General features: G+C 34.9%; 1 protein-coding gene across 2 annotated transcripts in view; it reads left to right on the top strand.

Annotated features, from left to right (window-relative positions):
• LOC128555488 (cobra venom factor-like) overlaps positions 1–22,698 on the top strand; it is a 96,075-nt gene that overhangs the window by 5,797 nt on the left and 67,580 nt on the right. For both annotated transcript variants that reach the window (XM_053537848.1, XM_053537847.1), the window contains exons 2-11: positions 399–495; positions 2,143–2,203; positions 4,706–4,900; positions 8,856–8,932; positions 11,467–11,598; positions 12,017–12,059; positions 12,817–12,904; positions 13,417–13,519; positions 15,498–15,761; positions 22,153–22,320. In XM_053537848.1, the coding sequence (XP_053393823.1) occupies positions 399–495; positions 2,143–2,203; positions 4,706–4,900; positions 8,856–8,932; positions 11,467–11,598; positions 12,017–12,059; positions 12,817–12,904; positions 13,417–13,519; positions 15,498–15,761; positions 22,153–22,320 (1,228 nt within the window). The remainder of the gene's footprint in view (positions 1–398; positions 496–2,142; positions 2,204–4,705; positions 4,901–8,855; positions 8,933–11,466; positions 11,599–12,016; positions 12,060–12,816; positions 12,905–13,416; positions 13,520–15,497; positions 15,762–22,152; positions 22,321–22,698) is intronic.

Raw genomic sequence — 22,698 nt, 5'->3', positions numbered from 1 at the left:
CATTTTGTTATACATGTCATAAAGATTACTTAAGAAATGTTCTAGTGTTTAAGCACTACATATACGTTGCCCAATTTGAATCATGTCATCAATATTAAAATTCTATGCTAAACTGAAACAGAACTGAAAAATTATGCAAGGGATTACGTTGATATTTCACAGAATGACGGAGGACATTAAGGGGAAGAGCAGTTTGCAGAAGCCATGTAACTATTTCTGTTGTCTCTACAGAATTGTTCGCTTTTTGTATTTAGCCTGACATGGCTGTTTCCTTTTACATGGCTTATTTTTATCCAATACCTTTCAACTGCATTAGGCTATCAATTATACATTGTAAAACGCTTTAGTCAGCGGTATCTTTGGAGCACTAATATTCTAGTTTTTTTTTTATTTTGCAGCGGTTATTACTTCGTTACGGCGCCAAATATAATACGGTTTAACCACGATGAGACGGTTGTTGTAAGTGTGTTTGGACTGAACAATGCAGTAGTCAAGGTAATGACATAGTTCCCTCTATATATCCATTTACTATAACCAAATTCCGCTATAGTTCCCTCTATATATCCATTTACTATAACCAAATTTCACTATAGTTCCCTCTATATATCCATTTACTATAACCAAATTCCGCTATAGTTCCCTCTATATATCCATTTACTATAACCAAATTCCGCTATAGTTCCCTGTATATATCCATTTACTATAACCAAATTCCACTATAGTTCCCTCTATATATCCATTTACTATAACCAAATTCCGCTTATGGTATAATTATTCTTGGTGACATCAACCAAAGAAAGAACTGCCAAACAGTCATTTTCTGTACCCTTGCAAGACACAGATGTACACGATTTTGAAGGTCTCCAGCGGTGGTAGTATATTGTCTATGAAGTTTTGAGATTTTTTCTAAAAATGTAAATTTCGTGTGCATAACATTTCATAGTTTTGACCAAAACAGCTATTTCCTATAAATGTTTTGACTTCTACGGTTGAAGAAAACAGACCGAATGTGCATTTTATTTTTGCATTCGAATTTAACTTCGTGGATTAACACAACCGCAAAATCAATAGAAATATGCGTCCTCACCTCTTTCCACTCCCCCACATCAATGAATATTTATGCCTTTACAGTATCATTAGAAACATAAATCTTCTTGCCAAAAATGTATTCTAGCGTATATAAAACCCTGTCCAATGGCAAAAATCTAAAATGTGTTTTATGCTAAGATATGCCGATGTTTTAAAGGTAAAATTATAATTTAGACAAAAATACAGTTTGCAAAATGCCTGAAGCTTGTTTACCATTGAATTCTTAAGTAATGAAGACAATTTAATAAAAAACAAAACGTAAAAGTTCCTACAACACCCTCAGCGCCGGTTAGAATGCTATGTAACATAAATGATATTACAAGAAAACACTTTGTTACGTAGGAGATGTACCAAAAAGTCACCTGAAAGTTTTATATAACGGGACCTGTTTGAGTTTTCAAAATATTTTGAATAGCTTTTAATTAAATGTCGTCGGATATTTTTACCATTTTGGACAAAGAAATATCTAAAACTCTCAGTCATTTTTTAAATTATGGATGAACTGTTACACATTTAGGATATCATAGTTAGCATATAATAATAATAATAATAATAATAATAATAATAATAATAACTTTATTTAAAGAGGATAACATATTTGCCTATCTAATATATGGGTCTGTAACATAATGTTGTAAAAATTTATCCATAGACAGCGAAGTGAAAGAAAGATTTGTGAAATTTTGAAAAAAAAAAATCCTTTCGGCAAAATTCTTCATGGGCAAATATTTTACAAATGAGAAACACGTGTTTAGCCAAGTATTAGTATAATTAAATATGTCGTGAAGAGCAAAAGGTGCTGTCACCATCCATAGAGATCTTTAGAATGATGTTAAATTTTAGAATTTGTATCGGATCTTGAAAGATATAACCATTATTCACAAATAATCCTGTTACCGCTGTGGTGGATCAAACAAAATTAAAAAAGACTGTTAAGAGTATATTTCATGTAGCGGAAGCAAACGGGAGTCTTCTGCAGTAAGGCGGACTAGAACAGAACAGATAGGCCATTTTCACAGATATTTATTGATTGCTTGTTTTTGTTCACTGCAGGTTTGGCTTCAACACGGCGACAAAAAGTTTTCCGAGATCGATGCTCGCGTTCTGGACGAAAGTAAGTTTTTAACTAAAAAGCATATTCTATCTGTACTCTGTGAAACCTAGTCAGAATGTTTGAGACGAAAGTATGTTGTTAGAAAAACATATTCTACGTTAGCTCCATGGTGCCTATAGTCAGAATGTTTGGAAAGAAAGTAAGTTGTTAGAAAAACATATTCTACATTAGCTCCATGGTGCCTAGTCAGAATGTTTGGGACGAAAGTAAGTTGTTTGAAAAACATATTCTACATTAGCTCCATGGTGCCAGTCTAGAACGACGACGTCACCGCTGAGGCACATAGCGTCGAGTGTGGGTAGATACGGGAGTGGGGTGTTCTCTGCCCATGTAAGGGGGCAGGGTCTCTTCCCTTGAAATATGTGAAATACAAGTATAAAATGATGGCCTCTGGTGCATTTCCTGGTGGGGTAGTCCTTTTATTTCAGAGGGGTCAGGGGGCTCATCCCCTGGAAAGTTTTGAAATACAGATGTGAAATGGTGGCCTCTGGTGCGTTTCTGGGTCTAAATTTTGAGAAAATACTATTCCTTTGCCAAAACAGAAGGGTGCATCTTTGATGGTATATGTCACTTCTCAGCCAACTGGGGGAGGGGCACGGCCCCCCTCGGTCCGGCCCTGGAACCGAGCCTGGACGAAAGAAAAATGTTAGATAAAATATTATATTCTACATAAACTGCGTGAAAAATAGTCAAAATGTTTGTCTATGAAATTTAGGTCAAGTTTGAAACAAGATCACCTTCGGATAGAAAACTAGTTCACATTGTCCGTCCCCAAATGACCCTGTTTAACAGAAATACTACATTAACAATCTAGAGGCCACATAATCTACCTCAATGTCATAAACAGTAGACGAAAATCTCTGATTGCCATACATCACGATTTTAGTCTTTTTCGAAGGCCATACTGAAAATAAGTTGTAAAATATCTGTATTTGTACACTTAGTATGTCACCTTCAGAAAATAAAGTTATTATTATTATTATTATTATTATTATTATAACCAATGACAACAGGTGGTGATCTTGGGATTTTAAGCAGACTATAATAATTATAATAACATAGACAAGGAACTGAAATAGGAAAACGAACATAACGAATAAAGACGAATTCAAATGTGTATTGGACCCCTAATAGTAATGTTTAAAAAATGGCATTTTCTTGGTATATACTTAAAGTTGACCGTGTTGACTGTGTTGCAAATTTTGAAAAGCTTTCAACGTGCCGTTTTTTTTATTATAAATTTTGTATAAATTATGGTATATCCTCAAGCTCAAGTACAGACAACTTTCAAAGTGATGGCCACCGTCCAAAACGTTTGCAGAGAATTCATTATTCCATTAATTTTGATAAAAGAAACCGTTGAACAAACTACATGTATTGGTAAACAATGATAAAACACAAAATAAAACTGTCAATATCATTTTTCTAGGGTGTGTCAAGTAAACGGATTTAATGAGACAGAATTTTAACTCCAACATTGAAAAAATAGGGTCGAGGCCTGTAGGACTGTTTTAAATTTTGCTCACTCCATTCAAAAATAACCTTGGAGCAGAAGTAAAACATACCTACATTTCATCCACAATATGTAATCTAAAGAGTAAAGGCAAAATAGAAATCTTTTACCGCATGTAACTCAGTAATTTTAAAGATGTCAAAGTCTACCCTCTTCTGTTTCAGAGGTAAATTCACTTTGAACAGCATGAAATCGCTTATCATATGAAAAATTTCCACTTTTGTACAACAAATCATTAATAATTATTGAAAAAAGTCAAAACTAGAATAAAAGGAATATAACATAAAAAATGGTCCCAGTGGGGCTTGAACTTACGCTTCCCTGAAAAATTTCAGTAAAGTAGGTTTATGGTAGGAATTGAAAAGGAGGTTCTCTTTTACGGTTATGCCATTTGGTCTGGCGTGTTTGTGATTTTGAAGAGCGCCAATAAGTAAACACACCAGAACGATTAATATTACGGGTTTTACCATACCAGCGCACTTATTTGTCGTTTAAGAGCCCGAAATGGCAGAAATCGATGAATTATATGTCGGGACTTTACTGCTTTAGATATAAACTGGCAGATATATCGGTGAACCACCAGTGGAGAGATGTAGATTTTGTGATCGGAACTGAATAGAAGATAACACCCCTTTCCTGTTTGACATACTGTGTATCTTTCAACGACATTAAATGATATCCTAAAGACGAATACTACCAAAAGTGAAAAATTATATGACTGATTTAATGCTGCTATGTGTTGCAACAACTGTCTAAGACTCCATTTGTTTTTCATTTCCATTGAACCAACGTCTTTTATCCTTGTTGTTTGTTGAATACTTTTTCTAGCAATTCCTTTAAATACAGATTGAAAACAATACATTCGGCAGTTATGTTGTGAAAAAGTCGTATAAAATAGCAATGCTCATTATTCTGTTTTGATCCTACATGTAAATAGCGCTAGAAATACAATATAAAACAAATGCATTGATATACTGTCTCTTTTCTAGACGCACCGAGGCATGCGACTATTAAAGTCACAGAGGATGATCTGTTTGACCCCGAAGTTGAAGAGAAGCCAAGAAAAATCAAAATATGTTCGGAATGGAATGGACAAACACGAACAAGAGAAGTAATAGTAAGCTATCGCACAGGCTACCTGATTGTACAGACAGACAAGCCGATCTATACACCTCAACAAAAAGGTTTGTTTGGTTTACTTTATGTTGTCTTTTGTTTTTTACAGGTATGTTATAATTTCCAGGTCTTGTTACAGGAATTATATTTAGAATTAGACAAAGTGCCAGCACAGTCTGAAGAAATTTTCAAGAAAATATGAAATTCGCGCGAACACGATAAACAAAATGAAGGCAGTTATGAGTTTTCCCTCCTTAAAAGTGAACTTGATCTTGAAGATCTATGGCGGCGAAGGCACCCGAACAATAAAATATATACATTTACTCGGGCATTCAAAATCTAGAATAGACTTCTTTGTAACGTCTAAACTTATCGATAACGAAATAGAAAAAGCAATAATAAGTCCGTGTATATTTTCTGATCACGATACAGTGACAATTGCAATTAATCCCGAACAAGTAGAACGAGGACCCGGCACAAGGAAATTTAATTCAGTACTGCTTAAAGATGAAAATTATGTAAAAACAATGGAACGATTTTGGAACAGCTGGCAAAAAAAAATAAAAACTGTTTGTACTCACTAACCGATTGGTGGGATATGGCTAAACATAAAATAAAATTAATCTCGATCGATTTTTCGAAGAGTAAAATGCAAAATAAACGCAATCTTGCAGATTTAGAAATGAAATTAACTAAACTTAAAACCATGGAAAATAGTCCAGAAAACTAAAAGTATATGGAAAGAGTTATGAATGAAATTTCAGCTTATTATAATGATAAATTAAATGCTTATAAATTAAGATCAAAAGCAAAATACATTGAAGAAAATGAAAAATCTACCAAGTATTTTTTGATTTAGAAAAGAAGCGAGGCAAAGAAAAGCTTTGGTCAAAAATTAAAACAGATACGGGCGAATTAAAGCAAGGCATTGGTTCCATTTTAACGGAACAGTGCAAATTCTACAAACAGTTGTTAAGTACGGAAGATATTAATGTAACGGCTGCTGAAATTTTGCTAAAAAATATAGATCAAAAACTTGATACTGAAAATAAGGAAAATTTAGAAAAATATATAACGGTAGAAGAACTTGAAAAGGCATTAAAGACATTTAAGCTGTCAAAATCGACGGGAGAAGATGGTATTACGGCTGGGTGTTATTTAAAATTTTGGTATATTATTAAATCAGATTTTTCAGAAGTTGTGACGGAAATATTAGAAAATGTTTCGTTATCATGTTCTATGTACAAAGGTATTTTATCACTCATATATAATAACGGGGAAAGAGAAAATTTGAAAAACTGGCGGCCTATCACGCTACTAAATGTAGATTACAAACTTATATCGAAATGCCAAGCTGAGCGATTAAAGCCAATTCTACCATCACTTTTTCATTCCGATAAAAAAGGTTATGTGAGGGGAAGATATATAAGTGAAGCAAATCGCTTCATTCAGGATGTAATAAACTACATTGATGAATTAAACGAAGAAGGGGTAATCTTTTTCCTCGATGAATCAAAAGCATTTGACCGCATGGAGTGGGAATGGGTTGGTAAATGCTTAGACAAATTCAACTTTGGAACACACTTTATAAAGTGGATATATATGCTGCTAAAAGGTTCAAAAACAGCGATTCAATCAAATGGGTTTATGTCAGACTATTTCGAAATATCGTGTTCAGTCAAACAAGGCTGACGGGTCGCTCCTCTAATTTACATTATTCAAGCGGAAGCTATGGCATGTGCGATACGGAAAGATACAAGTATTCAGGGTATAGAACTACCATCACAAATAATTCTTCTCTAGAAGCGTGACTCAGCCAATTTGTCGATGACACACAATTTTGTTTTTGTAAAAATGAAAAGTCTGTACCATATATTTTCACAATTTATCAAAATATGAACAAGCTTCAGGAGCAAAATTAAATAAAGAAAAAAAAAAAACACCGGGTTGTTATTAGGTAAAATAAAGAATAAAAAAAACGAATTTTAAAGATATAAATTGGACCAAAGATTTTGTAAAAACATTAGGAATCTGCCGTGGATATAATATTGACGTTGATGTAGTATGGATGGAAAAAATAAACAAACTAAAAACATGTTTAAGCGTATGGAAAATGCGAAACTTAACATTTCAAGGCAAAGTACTATTATTGAAAAGTTATCTTGTATCTAAAATAAGCTATGGAGTAGAATCAAGAGGTATTCCAGAAAGATATATCAACATACTAGGAAACCTTACGCATGACTTTATTTATTTGGAATAATAAAATACCTTTAGTAAAAAAACATGATTCGTCTTAAGTACGAACACGGCGGTTTAAGTGTTCCAGACATACGTGTAATTCAAAAAAGTATAAATGTCAAAACAATATATCGAATAATTCACTCAGATCTCCAAAACTGGAATGCTAATGACAAATATTATTTGCAAGCAATCACAAGATGACCGTTTTTCACAAACATATTTTATATGTAGATGTTCCTCCTTGAAAGGTTTAGGTTTTAATATGAACACGTCAAATTTTTATTCAAAAGCGATTGATCATTGGATAGAATTTAGGAAAATCGTATCAATTCAAGGGAGAAAGTACCTGAAACATGAACCTCTTTTGGGGAATTTTGAAATTAAGTATAAAGAAAGGCCACTGTTTTTCGAGTCATTTACTAAAAGGAATATTATAAATATTGGGAGTATATTGGACTCTAAAGAGAAATCTTTTATCAACAGTACAAATCTTTTTCATAAACTGCAATATAAAAGGAACTGGATTTCTGAATGGTCAGTATTAACAAAAAGGATACCACGATCGATAGTGGTAAAATTAAAAGAAAACATTCTAGAAATCAAGTCTAATCTTCCACTTAATCTTGCGGAGCTTCAAATTGTTAAGAAAGATATGAAACCTATAAACTACACTGACGTGAAACAGAAAGATGTTTCACAGATATATAATTTTAAGCAAAATAAACTTGCAGTAGAATGTAAATGGGAAGCAATATTTGACACAAGCTTTCAATGGGAAAAATATGAGATTACTATTTATAAATCATTTGGAAGTTTCTCTATAGAACTACTTTTACTGAACATAGATTAAATTTAATGGGAATGTCTAATGGCCTTTGTATCATTTGTAAGCAGAAAAGAGTGTCTTTGAGGCATCTTTTTGGGGATTGTAAACATGCTCAATCAATATGGGCAAAAATATTTCAAGTGATAAGCAACATCGCCGATCAATTATTTAAGAAGAAAATACAAAGCAATGAGATAACAGCTTTATTTGGACTCTGTCATTCACCAGTTAAGTATATATACTTGAACACAATTATATTAGAAACTAAGTGGCATATCTGGAAACGCAGAGATGCCAAAAACATGAAAATATACACTTGAACGAAAACTATGTATATCTGTCTATCAAAATTTCTGTGTTAAGCCAGTTTTTATGGAAAACTGATAAATCTTTTTTCTGAGTTAAAGAAACAGTTTCATTGACTTTCAAGCATATACTAGTCACTTGCTTTTTCGTTTCGGGTAAGAGTTTAACAAATATGACTAACAAAAGTTATTTACAATATATTGTTTTTCTTATTTTCTGATGTATTTGTTATAGTATGTTATATTCTCAGAATTTATAAGAAATAAACGAGGTTAGCTCATTTTTGTGCGCCTAAAAAATAGAAATCTTATTACATTTAGTACAAGATAAAAATGTGCCCAATTATCTTAGAATTAAATTAGAAGTAAGCAGGTAGTCGACGAAAGTCCCCACCTGGAATATTTCCGACCGAGTCCACGGCAGCCGTCATATTTAAATGAAAGTAAAAAACAAGGAAGAATATCCAACAGGGAAAGCCACGTTCCAAAAACGCAGCCTCCCCAAACGCACACAAATGAACAACGAATAAGGTAATTATAACATGAAGGATGCATATTTGACCTATTTATTGAACAATGATACATGTTAGTAAGTAATACAAAACTTCGACGCTTACTGTTACTGTTTTAAATGTTTTTGTTTTGCAGTGAAAATAAGAACTTTAGCACTTGACGAGTCCTTAAAAGCTGTTGTTGATGGCTGGCAAGTGGGTATGGATATTGTCGTAAGTATTGACACTTGTTACAACACTTGAGTAAAGGGCGTTAAGTGCTTTGATGTGACATTTCACGAAAAAATAACGTAAAGGAATTATGAAAAAGGAATACATGTAAACAAAATTACTCAATACTTTAACCAATCATTTAGGCCTAACAGTATTTAAACAATATATTTTTCTCAGTATTCCCGGTTCATGGTATAGATTATTTTTCGTCCTTGGCATAGTTTTGGGAGTGGGTCGCCCGAATATATTTACTTAACATTTTCACTTAAATATCTCTTCTGAAATTACCAGGAAGAATTAACCACACTTGGTGCAAAAGATCCTGGCATAGACATTTGTTCAAACGGTTACGCTTGACTTCGTTCAGGTGCCACCAGAACTAAAAAGACAAAAAAAAAGAAGAAAAAAAAAACAACATCAAACGACTTCTGTTTTGCCACTTGTATGGGCCATCTCAGCTTAAAATATAAATAAAACCTTTTCATGAACCACTTGATGAATCTTCATAAAACTTATGCAGCATCATTGTATACACCTCTGTCAAGTTTGTTCAAAAGTTTTACTTTTCTTTCGTTTTAAGGGACACCAGAGCTAAAAATAGAGAGGAAAAACATTTTAGGAACCGCCTTAGCTTAAAATACAAAACAACAATTCTAACCGACTACTATTCATGAACCACTTGATAGATCATCGTAAGACTTGCTCTGCGGCACCCTTGTATGGTCCTCTCAATGTTTTTCAAATAGTTACGCTTGGCCTCATATATATAGCACCTGAGCTTAAAGCAGACAAATCTTTAAGTATTTTCGTCCTTTCTGCCAGATCTAAAAGCAGAAAATACTTCTTCTAATGAACCTCTTGAAAGAGCTTCTCTTACCTTGGTCTGATGAACTATTGCAGGAATCTCTCTACTTGGTTCATATGGTTCCACTTGGTCCCTTTGATGGAGCACTACAATAAAAGAAAATTAAAAGATCTTTAAACGACTTCATTACATGGGCACATTGGTCAGTCGTCGCCCAGCCTCAAGTGTGTTCAAATGGTTCCGCTTTGTCTCTTTTTAGGGGCCACTAGAGATGAAAATAGAAAAAATGAACAACTTCGCATAGAAAGCTTGCTGAATGTTCATCAGACTTTGGCAGTAGCTTCCTATTATGGACCATTTCATGTTGTTCAAATATTTGTGCTTGGTCCCTCAAGGGCCAACGGAGTAAAAATTTGAAACACTTTTAAACCAGTTCGTCTAATGCACCGCCAAGTAAATCTTCTTTAGCATCCTTGTATGGGGTCTGTCACGTGGGTTCAAATGATTCCGCTAGACCTCGTTTAGGGGCCTGCAGAGCTAAAGAATCCTCTAAACGACTTCTTTTGTCATTCATGGACTCTTACAAGAAAATAATAAATGAGACACGGAGATATTTTTCAACGCTGGTAGTGACAAAGTTTATGTACCTTATTTCCAACGTTTTGGGCATACATGCCTTTTCAATACCCGTAAACATACATTTACTTACGGTAACGGATCAGCATTTTCTGTTTGACTGTTTCGGAACTTTCCGTCATTTTTCTGTTATGCGAATATGTGATCGCTCAGAAATTTCCGATTGTCATAGCGGTTGCACTATCTTAACGTAGGAAAAGGATTTTTGTGTATACTTATAGGTTATTAGCTTTGTAACGGGAAATATGCACGAGTTCCTCAGCGAAAATATTGCGCGACTTTAGGAGCGCAATATTCTTCCGCTGAAGAACGAGTGCATATTTCTGATGCAAAGATAATAACTTTTTTATTACATACGCATCTACACGTATAAATATAATGTAAATATCATAAATTTGTTCAATAGCTTGATCGGATTGACAATACTGACTTAAATAGAAAAACAGTGCAACAACACACACGATATGAAATTCAGTCGTTAGTGTATGAAAAAATATTGACGTTTGCAGTACCAGTGTAACTTAACGGGGAATAGAAACGAGTGTGTAATAATTGTGGTTATATCTGCACACAACTACATGACCCTATAATCAAACGTGTACTGTTTATATTTATTACCGTTGGCTATCTTTTTTCTCATTTTTAACGTATGTTTAAAAATTCATCAAGTTACTCAAATTACACGTTTTACCGAAAGTTATTACCCTGTTCAGCTTAAAAGATTTTCATAGATTCGAAGATCGGAGTACATTGTTCTACTGCTCATTACCAGAGTACCTAATTACCACTTTTTAACGTAGTTATTGCAAAGTTCGTGAATTATAATTAATTATCAGCAAATCCTATCATTTATATTATTTATATTGTTACCTCATCAAGGCGTTTCAACATCACGTTCTTAATGTCTATATCATTTTATGGTATATATTAACGTACGCTGTGTATTTATATAGTTATGACACTTCCTCCCTTTTCAATATAAATGTTTTTCTTTTAATGTTTATCTTTAATTCTTAGTTCTACTCAAGTTTTTCGACACTTTAACGTCATATATCCAATTACAACTTCCATATGTTTGACGTTGTTCTTCCAGAGTCCGTCAAATTTAACAATGGCAAGGAGGAGGATGGAACATAAGCCCAGTGGATTCTATCAACATGAGTTTACCTTGCCACCTTACCCGGAAGTAGGATTATGGACAGCTAGAGCCTTTTATGAGGGACAGGTAAATTTAATTTTCCTCTTAGGGATAGATAACCAGTTACATCAGAATCAGTGTATACGAGGTATGTTCAAGAAGATTTTAAAACTACAGAATTCATTACTGTAAAAATGTTAACACAAATATATTCCGTGAATTCCATGCTGTGCTTATCTATAGAAATACTCGTGTAGTATGTAAAATATCAGGAAACGCTGTCTACGGCGTGTAGTAATGCAGTCAGTCTTTATCTGTACAAACTCTCATGAAATATTTTATTGATACAAATTATTATCAATTTTAAATTTTACAGGCACGTTGTTTTTCAACAATAAAGTGAAGAGCATGTGTTTTATGTATTCGCTTGTCTTCAGTGTTTGAAATTGTTTCTGTAAATACCATAGGAGCCACAAACGAACATGGATATTGTATTTTTTTTCAGTATGAAACAGAATCCCGCTCACTGTTTGAAGTTCGAGAATATGGTAAGCATGCTGTAGCTTTCTGTTAATAATGAAATCTTAGAAGATACCGACTCCAGTTACAATATAATACGGCACGGCACGACACGACACGACACGACACGACACAGGACAGTACAGTACATTACAGTACAGTACAGTACAGTACAGTACAGTACAGTACAGTACAGTACAGTACAGTACAGTACAGTACAGCACAGCACAGCACAGGGCAGGACAACAGCCGTCAAGGCAAGGCAAAGTAAGGCAATGCAAGACAGTACAGTCAAAAAACGTATCGTACCGTAACATACCGTACCGTACTGTACAATACAGTAAAAAGCAATGCAAGACATTAAAACAAAGTACAACACCATGCAAGGCAATGGGCAGGGCAGGGCAGGGCAGGGCAGGGCAGGGCAGCCCAGCCCAGGACAGGACAGGACAGGACAGGACAGGACAGTGTACTTATATAATACACTTCGCTTCATAAAACTCATATTTCGTCAAGTTTACATTTGTAATAACAAACAGTCGAATACAAACTAAGTCTTCCTCATAGTAAACCCTAAAATCAAAATATAACCATTCCAGTATGAGTTCAGGAAACTCAACTCCCTTGAATGTTTGTTATGATAAATTGCCACATCCACAAATAGAACGCCGCCGAAACATGATCCAGAATGACCACTAAAAGTCTGCATTTTTCAAAAAGGTCATTAAACATGTCTTTTCCAACGATTTTTCAGACAGATAAATTGTTTTTCAACTTAACTTTCAGTTCTTCCTACATATGGCGTAACCATTGACGTCGATGTCCCGTACATTCTTCAGGATACAGCCGATATATTGGTCACAGTAACAGCCAAGTAAGCAATTTGAAACCTTATGACGTCAGAACACTGCATAACGTAACGTAACATAAGACGTAACGCTAGGTTTGAAAATAGTGTGTTTTGTTATCGCTCCAGTTACAGTGTTATAAAAATGTTGACTTTCAGATTTCACTATAGGAAATATGAATTTTATATTCAAAAGCATGTAGCGTTAAGTGTCTGAAATTTATATCTTATGTTCTTAACATAGTAGTATACGATATTGAAACTTTGATTGTTTCAAAGTGATTCTTTTCCTGGCAAATATTATGTACAAGCCACGTACTTTGACACTGAGTAGGAGAAAATACATTTTTTTATCATGTATTGAAGAAATTGTAAAGCGCATGTAACACAACCATTATTCATAATTTGTTTGCCGCCCAGTCCTCACGATATAAGTGACATACAATAGAGTTGTTTGTGTGCGTTGAATTATAATTATATTTACATACTTACGTACATATGGTATTAAAATAAAATGTTATGATTGTCAATTCTTAAAGGTATGTATATGGCAAGCCTGTGCAGGGAAATGCAAGACTTACCTTGAACTTGAAGGATGAAAATGGAATCAGCGAATACATTCTGGATGTCGGGAAAAGTTCGGTACGTCTATTTCACGCAGAGCATTGTTACGGTAAAAAACAGATTAAGTAATATGCTATAATATTCAACTTACAGGCATATCTTTCCCAAATTTCAAATTTGAAAATACGAACAGTTACTAACTTTCTATATATTGTCTTTTGTTAAAGGATCATGACTTGATTATATGAAAGTCACCGTCAAACCATTTATGGCGGTAAAAAATCCACTATTGATAAAAGGGTGCTGCAGTTTGAAATTGAAAAACATAGATAACGGTGGAAGCATATATTTAAGTGTCACATTGTTTTGCGTTGCTCAGCTGGCTTATATCCGTCCGTGTGTGACCGTTTGAGAACGCGATTGATACCTTAGCAGTCTAGAACAAGAGAAATGCATTGTATTCATTCTGTATCCACTTAAATCTGGTCATTCTATTATTTTCAATCAATGGAATGACCACCTTTTACCAAAATGTGGGGGTGTCCGTCCATCCGTCCAAAATTGAAAACTGGTTATAATTCAAAAACGTATTTAAGCTAGAATCACTAAACCTCACATTATTATTAATTGACGTACCGGTATGACCTTTACTCACGCTTAGGAATATTCCCTTGGTCCAGTAAAATCAGAACTTTTTACCCTTGATTTGTTTGGAAAAAAGAGAATATTTATAAAATTTCAAAATTTATTTCAACTAGACTCACAAACCTCGCGTAATTTTTATTTAGCACCATGACCTTTGCTCACATCTTGTATTACCGCCCCTTGACCCAGTAAAAGCAAAATTTTTCCACATTAATTTGTAAAAAAAATGAAAATGTTATAATTCAAAAAGTATTTCAGGTAGAAAATAATAATCCCTTTGCTCACACATTGTTGTAACTTCACACAATGATAGAGCTCATTGAGAGAAAGTTCAGTGATAAGGAACCATAACTGTAGATGGTGTCATTTTTATTAACCTTTTTGTAAAAAGCTTGTCTGGACATATGAAAGGGATTGACTTGATACTTTACATATTGATAGAGATCAGTGAGAGAAAATGCATTGTCAAAGAACCATAACACTAGATGACCCCATTTCTGAATTATCTCCCCCAGTGTGAAGAAAGTTTGCCCAGAGCATAATTTGAAAACTTTAAGAAGGAATCATATGATACATCACTCAAATATAGAGGTCATTGAAAGAAAGCATATAACTCTAGCTGACCCATATTTTGAATTATTTCCCTTTATGTAAAGAAGTTTGTCCGGAGCTCAAGTCCAGAACTATGAAAGGGATTGACTTGATACTTCACATATTCATAGAAATCAGTGAGAAAAAGTGCAGTGTCAAAGAATAATAACTCAAGCCTACCTTTTTTTTGAAATATCTCCCTTTATGTATGGAACCTTTTCGGTGTATTACCTAAAAAGTATTAAAATGATTGACTCAATACTTTACACATTTATAGAGGTCAGCGAGAGGAAGTGCAAGCTGGCCTCATTTTTATTATCTCCCTTTGTGTTAAAAAGTTTGTCGAGAGCATCCCTCCTTTACTATAAACGATACTTTCTTCAGACTTAAAATTCTTATAGAACACGAAAGGTGGGGGGGGGGGGGGGGGGGGGGGGGGGGGGGGGGGGGCGGTAGGGTACATATAACCAATAACTCTAGATCACCCTATTTCTATTAGCTCCCTTATGTATAAAAGATTTTCCGGAGAATAACTTGAAAACTATATAAAGGATTGACTTTATACTTAACACATTTATTAAGGTCTTTGAGAGGAAGTGCAGTAACTAACTCGATAAAGGTAACAACAAAATTGTTGAAGTTACGGACAAACGCGATAGAGGTAGCGATAAACTCGATAAAAAAATAGCGACAAACTATATAAAAGGTAGCGACAAATAATTATATAAAACTTTTATACTACTTATAATCTAAGACAAGTAGCGACAGGAATTAATAAGTATAACGTAACCTCTGTTCACACATTTTATTCTGTTTATAGATGGAGACTGGAAATAAAGTCATTAAAGGAAGTGTAACTGAATTCTCTATTCCTGTTGATCGTATCCTAAATTCTCCGCTGCTACAAAACCGTGATTTCCCGGCCGGAAATCGTTTAGAAGTGGTTGCTACGGTCCTAGAAAGCGCCACCGGCAAGGAAGAAGCTACAAGCCACGAAGGAACAATATTTGCCATATGGCCGTATATATTCAAGTTTACGAGGTCAAAATTATACTTCCGACCAGGATGGGAGTATTTTGCGAAGGTACGTACTTCTGGTGTAAACTCCAATTTTGTCTTTACAGTTACATTTGAAATGAAATTTCATGTACATTTTAGTTGCGTCCTTAGCGTGATGACTACCATTATTTACCTCATCACTAGCTGTTGGTTCGTACCTTACTCAGGACGTTATGTGGGGAAGGCGCCCATCCTGCTTTTGGAAGGTCGGTGGTTGGGCCAAGCTAGGTGCTCGCACTGGAGAAATTGGAAAGAAGTCATGTAACCTTAAACGTGACGGTGGGTCTGTGAACTCATCAAACGATTAACAAACATAATATCATAATGTTTCGTTCTAGACTCAAATATATTGTAAACATGGACCGCAGCCGGGTATGGCAAAGCTTTAAATAATTTTCAAAACTTTCAAAAATTTGGTGGAAAACGTAAAAATATCGCTCTCTCCGTCAGTCCAATTGACCATGTATGTCTGCCACTTCCTTGTCCGAACACCTTGTGCAAGCCATCAATTTTTTACCCATATTATCTTTGCACATTTACTTCTCGTAACATCGCATGCAGTACTGTTTCAAAGGTCAAGGGGAGGAGCACAAGTTCAATATTTCTTTTTTTGAATGTTTACAAAGTTATGTTCCTGCTTTTTTTTGCTTAGCAATTTTTGGATCAGTGTTTTATATGTAAGCTTGGTCCCTATGATGACCAGACATATAATGACAAGTTCCATCACTCTATTTTGCTTTTTACAAAGTTATGCCCCAGTTTCGGCTATTTTTAGCTCACCTGGGCACGAAGTGATCAAAGGTGAGCTTTTGTGATCGCCCTGTGTCCGTCGTCCGTCCGTCCTCTGTCCGTCGTCAACAGTTTGACTGTTAACACTCTAGAGGTCACAATTTTGGCCCAATCTTAATGAAACTTGCTCAAAATATTACTCTCAACAAAATCTTAGACGAGTTTGATATTGGGTCATCTGGGGTCAAAAACTAGGTCACCAGGTCAAATCATAGGAAAATTTTGTTAACACTCTAGATGTCACAATTTTGGCCCAATCTTAATGAAACTTGCTCAAAATATTACTCTCAATAAATCTTGGACGAGTTTGATATTGGGTCATCTGGGGTCAAAAACTAGGCCACCAGGTTAAATCAAAGGAAAAGCTTGTTAACACTCTAGAGGTCACAATTTTGGCCCAATCTTAATGAAACTTGCTCAGAATATTACTCTCAATAAAATCTTGGACGAGTTTGATATCGGGTCATCTGGGATCAAAAACTAGGTCACCAGGTCAAATCGAAGGAAAAGCTTGTTAACACCCTAGAGGTCACAATTTTGGCCCAATCTTAATGAAACTTGGTCAGAATATTACTCTCAATAAAATCTTGGAGGAGTTTGATATTGGGTTATCTGGGGTCAAAAACTAGGTCACCAGGTTAAATCAAAGGAAAAGTTTGTTAACACTATAGAGGTCACAATTTTGGCCCAATCTTAATGAAACTTAGTCAGAATGTTACTCTCAATAAAATCTTGGACGGGTTTGATATTGAGTCATCTGGGGTCAAAAACTAGGTCACCAGGTCAAATCATAGGAAAATCTTGTTAACACTCTAGAGGTCACAATGTTGGCCCAATCTTAATGAAACTTGGTCAGAATATAATAAAATCTTGGACGAGTTCGATATTGGGTCATCTGGGGTCAAAAACTAGGTCACAAGGTCAAATCAAAGGAAAAGCTTGTTAACACTCTAGAGGTCATAATTTGGGCCCAATCTTAATGGAACTTGCTCAGAATATTACTCTCAATAAAATCTTGGACGAGTTGAATATTGGGTCATCTGGGATCAAAAACTAGGTCACCTGGTCAAATCAAAGGAAAAGATTTTTAACACTGTAGAGGCCACATTTATGACTGTATCTTCATGAATTTTGGTCAGAATGTTAATTTTGATGGTGTCAAGGTCCAGGCTGAATCTAGGTCATGTAGAATCAGAAACTAGGTCAAAAGGTCAAATCAAAGGAAAAGCTAGTTAACACTGTAGAGGCCACATTGTTGACCATATCTTAATGAAACTAAATCAGAATGTTGTTTTTGATGATCTATAGGTCAAGTTCATATCTGGGTTAGGTGGGGTCAAAAACTAGGTTACAAGATCAAATCAAAGGAAAAGCTTGTTAACACTCTTGAGGTCACAATTTTGGCCCAATCTTAATGAAACTTGGTCAGAATGTTACTTTCAATCAATTCTTGGACGAGGTTGATATTGGGTCATCTGGGGTTAAAAACTAGGTCACCAGTCAAATCATAGGAACATTTTGTTAACACTCTAGATGTCACAATTTTGGCCCAATCTTAATGATACTTGCTCAAAATATTACTCTCAATAAATCTTGGACGAGTTTGATATTGGGTCATCTGGGTTCAAAAACTAGGTCACCAGGTTAAATCAAAGGAAAAGCTTTTTAACACTCTAGAGGTTACAATTTTGGCCCAATCTTAATGAAACTTGGTCAGAACATTACTCTCAATAAAATCTTGGACGAGTTTGATATTGGGTCATCTGGAATTAAAAACGAGGTAACCAAGTTGAATCAAAGGCAAAGATTGTTAACACTCTAGAGGTCACAATTTTGGCACAATCTTAATGAAACTTGCTCAAAATATTACTCTCAATAAAATCTTGGAGGTGTTTGATATCGGGTTATCTGGGGTCAAAAACTAGGTCACCAGGTCAAATCGAAGGAAAAGCTTGTTAACACTCTTGAGGTCACAATTTTGGCCCAATCTTAATGAAACTTGGTCAGAATGTTACTCTCAATAAAATCTTGGACGAGTTTGATATTGGTCATCTGGGTCAAAAACTAGGTCACCAGGTAAATCAAAGGAAAAGCTTGTTAACACTCTAGAGGTCACAATTTTGGCCCAATCTAATGAAACTTGCTCAAATATACTCTAATAAAATCTTGGAGGAGTTTGATATTGGTTTCTGGGGTCAAAACTAGGTCACAGGTCAAATCGAAGGAAAAGCTTGTTAACACTTAGAGGTCACAATTTTGGCCCAATCTTAATGAAACTTGATCAGAATGTTACTCTTAATAAAATCTTAGGACGAGTTCATATTGGGTTATTGGGGTCAAAAAACTAGGTCACCAGTCAAATCAAAGGAAAAGCTTGTTAACACTCTAGAGGTCACAATTTTGGCCCAATCTTAATGAAACTTGGTCAGAATGTTACTCTCAATAAATTTTTGGACGAGTTTGATATTGGGTCATCTGGAGTTAAAAACTAGGTCACCAGGTCAAATCAAAGGAAAAGCTTGTTAACACTCTAGAGGTCACAATTTTGGCCCAATCTTAATGAAACTTGCTCAGAATATTACTCTCAATAAAATCTTGGACGAGTTTGATATTGGGTCATCTGGGGTCAAAAACTAGGTCACCAGGTTAGATCAAATTAAAAGCTTTTTAACACTCTAGAGGTCACAATTTTGGCCCAATCTTAATGAAACTTGGTCAGAATATTACTCTCAATAAATCTTGACGAGTTTGATATTGGGTCATCTGGGGTTAAAAACTAGGTCACCAAGTTAAATCAAAGGAAAAGTTGTTAACACTCTAGAGGTCACAATTTTGGCCCAATCTTAATGAAACTTGCTCAAATATTACTCTCAATAAAATCTTGGAGGAGTTTGATATTTGGTTATCTGGGGTCAAAAACTAGGTCACCAGGTCAAATCAAAGGAAAAGCTTGTTAACACTCTAGAGGTCACAATTTTGGCCCAATCTTAATGAAACTTGGTCAGAATATTACTCTCAATAAAATCTTGGACGAGTTTGATATTGGGTCATCTGGGGTCAAAAACTAGGTCACCAGGTCAAATCAAAGGAAAAGCTTGTTAACACTCTAGAGGTCACAATTTTGGCCCAATCTTAATGAACTTGGTCAGAATATTACTCTCAATAAAATCTTGACGGATTTGATATTGGTTATCTGGGTCAAAACTAGGTCACCAGGTCAAATCAAGGAAAAGCTTTAACACTTAGAGGCCACATTTTGGCCAATCTTAATGAAACTTGGTCAGAATGTTATCTTATTAATCTTAGCGAGGTTGAATTGGGTTATTGGAGTCAAAAAACTAGGTCACAGGTCAAATCAAAGGAAAAGCTTGTTAACACCTAGAGGTCACAATTTTGGCCCAGTCTTAATGAAAGTTGCTTAAAATATTACTCTCAATAAAATCTTGGACGACTTTGATATTTGGTTATCTGGGGTCAAAAACTAGGTCACCAGGTCACATCGAAGGAAAAGCTTGTTAACACTCTAGATGTCACAATTTTGGCCCAATCTTAATGAAACTTGCTCAGAATATTACTCTTAATAAAATCTTAGACGAGTTTGATATTGGGTTATCTGGGGTCAAAAACTAGGTCACCAGGTTAAATCAAAGGAAAAGTTTGTTAACACTCTAGAGGTCACAATTTTGGCCCAATCTTAATGAAACTTGGTCAGAATGTTACCCTCAATACTTACACGAGTCTGATATTGGGTCATCTGGGGTCAAAAACTTGGTCACAAGGTCAAATCAAAGGAAAAGCTTGTTAACACTCTAGAGGTCACAATTTTGACCCAATCTTAATGAAACTTGCTCAGAATATTACTCTCAATAAAACCTTGGCCGAGTTTGATATTGGGTCATCTGGGGTCAAAAACTAGGTCACCAGGTCATATCAAAGGAAAAGCTTTTTAACACTTTAGAGATCATAATTTCGGCCCAATCTTAATGAAACTTGGTCAGAATATTACTCTCAATAAAATCTTGGACGACTTTGATATTGGGTCATCTGGGATCAAAACCTAGGTCACCTGGTCAAATCAAAGGAAAAGATTTTTAACACTGTAGAGGCCACATTTATGGCACTATCTTCATGAATTTTGGTCAGAATGTTAATCTTGATGGTGTCAAAGTCCAGGTTGAATCTAGGTTATGTAGGATCAAAAACTAGGTCAAAAGGCCAAATTAAAGGAAAAGCCAGTTAACACTGTAGAGGCCACATTTATGACCATATCTTAATGAAACTTGGTCAGAATGTTGATTTTGATGATATATAGGTCAAGTTCAAATCTGGGTTAGGTGGGGTCAAAACTAGGTTACAAGATCAAATCAGAGGAAAGCTTTTTAACACTCTAGAGGCCACATTTATGACTGTATCTTCATGAAACTTGGTCAGAATGTTAATTTTGATTATCTTTAGGTCAAGTTCGAATCTGGGTCATGTGGGGTCAAAAACTAGGGCACTGGGTCAAACCAAAGGAAAAGCTAATTAACACTTTAGATATCACATTTATGACAATATCTTTATGAAATTTGGTCAGAATGTTAATCTTGATGATCTTTAGGTCAATAGATCAGGTGAGCGATACAGGGCCTTCATGGCCCTCTTGTTGTATGTAGGCTCGAGTTTCAGGAATAAATTGGAACTTCAGATATTAGTTTACTGTGTTGACGTACAGTTAACTCTGTTTTGCAGTTTTACAAAGTTATTTCTTTTCTGAGTTAACTTTTGTATGTAAGCTGGTATTGCGTAGTAAATATTCCACTTTTGTTCAGGTTACTGTCAGAATGGCTCAAACATATCTTTATCGTCTTCTTTTATAAATGTGGATATTTACTTTATAACTCACACTTCTTTTATCTATACTTGGTAGAGGTATAATGTCAATATCCAATTAAGAAATAATTTATAGCAAAAGAGTGTTTTAACACTATTTATGCACGATGGGCGGTAATACGTCGGGCGTAATAATTTCACGAGAACGCAGCCCAAGTGAAATTATTTGTTCGACGTATTACTGCCAGAGTGTATAAATAGTGTTAAAACACGCTTTTGCCATGAATTATTTCAATTCTAATATGCCCTTAATCTAAAACAGTAGATAAGATATAGTAGCGCCCTTTCTTGGTCGTAACAAAAACTTTGACGTCACCGCACGTTAACATGACGTCAATCTTGCGTAAGTGTGTTTTAACAGAGACAGCTATATTAGAATTATGTTTAGAGCAGTATTCATCTTCTTAAAAACTGTATAGATTATTCTGTCCTAATATCCAAAGCCAAGGGTTGGAATGGACACTATTGTCCGAACCATACCATTGTCCCTAGCATTCCAGAGTTTTCTGTGTCGCCGATATAGCCTTGATGCCACAACAGGTATATAGACAACCTCTAAATATTAAAAACATTTTGTATATTGTGTGGGTTCAAACGCGTATAATGTTCTAGAACAACTGTGTAAGTTGCTTGTATTCTATGTCTTTATTATCCGTTCAGAGGTCTTATATTCATTTGTTCTATGTCTCATTAACTGCCACATTGACATTGCATTTCTTCTCATTACGTCAACAGTATTTTTTTTCTTATAAAAGGTTGAAATGTTATTTGCAAACGGACAACCAGTTACAGGGGAAAAACTGAATGTGAAGATGTTTAAGAACGATCAGTTTGATAGTTCTATAGAAGCAGTGACAGATGGGAAAGGACGAGCTGTGTTCATTTTTATAACTTCACAAGATGCCGCTAAAATCACGTTTAAGGTAAGTGTTTCAGGATTTTATTATTGTTAAGAGCGAAGAAGCCTGATTTAAATTGGAAAAGTATCAGTACATCAATTAATTTATAGTGTAAAGGTAAATGTAACATATTTGTGTGTATAAACAGTGATTTGTGTTTGGGATAAAAAGCGTACCCCAACACTTGTATAGCTAAGCACTATATAAATGTTTGCTACCACTAAAAGACTTTAAAAAGTTTTTTAGAACGACATTCAATCGTAAATTTAGAAAAAACATTTTATATTCTTCACACACGTTAAATTCACTGGCGAGAATATTCAGCATTTAAAGTAAGAATCTGTGAATGAACCATGTTAGTGAAAGGAGCGCACTAGATATCTTTAAAACCAAATAATTGTT

The sequence above is a fragment of the Mercenaria mercenaria genome, chromosome 3 (assembly GCF_021730395.1).
Source record: "Mercenaria mercenaria strain notata chromosome 3, MADL_Memer_1, whole genome shotgun sequence".
Taxonomy (NCBI): domain Eukaryota; kingdom Metazoa; phylum Mollusca; class Bivalvia; order Venerida; family Veneridae; genus Mercenaria; species Mercenaria mercenaria.
This window is presented reverse-complemented; position numbering and strand designations above follow the sequence as displayed.